Source organism: Nestor notabilis, unplaced genomic scaffold, assembly GCF_000696875.1.
Source record: "Nestor notabilis isolate BGI_N333 unplaced genomic scaffold, ASM69687v1 scaffold19056, whole genome shotgun sequence".
NCBI classification, from domain to species: domain Eukaryota; kingdom Metazoa; phylum Chordata; class Aves; order Psittaciformes; family Psittacidae; genus Nestor; species Nestor notabilis.
The window spans coordinates 4,683-5,287 of NW_009933578.1; the positions used below are offsets into that span (position 1 = coordinate 4,683).

At 63.5% G+C, this 605-nt stretch overlaps 1 protein-coding gene across 1 annotated transcript in view; it reads left to right on the forward strand.

The window, feature by feature from the left end:
- Nucleotides 1-538, forward strand: part of LOC104407624 (myotubularin-related protein 5-like) — a gene marked incomplete at its 5' end in the record, with an annotated part of 5,169 nt that extends 4,631 nt beyond the window's left edge. The window contains 2 exon segments of the mRNA XM_010016950.1: nucleotides 208-339; nucleotides 440-538. Of these exon segments, the coding sequence (XP_010015252.1) occupies nucleotides 208-339; nucleotides 440-538 (231 nt within the window).
- Nucleotides 539-605: the final 67 nt, after the last annotated feature.

Here is a 605-nt window from a genome sequence, read left to right on the forward strand (position 1 = left end):
TTCCTTCCCTCCTTCCTTTCTTCCTTCCTTCCTTCCTTCCCTCCTTCCTTCCCTCCTTCCTTCCCTCCCTCCTTCCCTCCTTCCCTCCTTCCATCCTTCCATCCTTCCATCCTTCCATCCATCCATCCATCCATCCATCCCTGTCTCCCTCCTCCATCCCTCCTTCCATGCTCCGCAAGCTCTGACCACCCGGAACCTTTCCCGCAGCTGCGGTACTATGACAGCCGGATGGACACGGAGTGCAAAGGAGTCATTGACCTGGCCGAGGTGGAGTCCATCACGCCGGGGACACCCACCATGGGGGCACCCAAGACGGTGGACGAGAAAGCCTTCTTCGACGTGAGTGTGGCGCTGGGCTGTGCTGGGCTGGGGGTGCAGTGCCCGGGGTCAGGTCTGCGGTGCCCCTGTCCCCCCTCACCTCCTGCTTCCTCCTTTGCAGCTGAAGACGACGAAACGCGTTTACAACTTCTGTGCCCAGGACGTGCCGGGGGCGCAGCAGTGGATCGACCGCATCCAGAGCTGTTTGTCGGACGCGTGAGCGCGGGACCCCCCTTCCGCGTGCAGTGTCTGGGGCCCGCGGAGCAGCGGCAGCGCCGGAGCCGGGG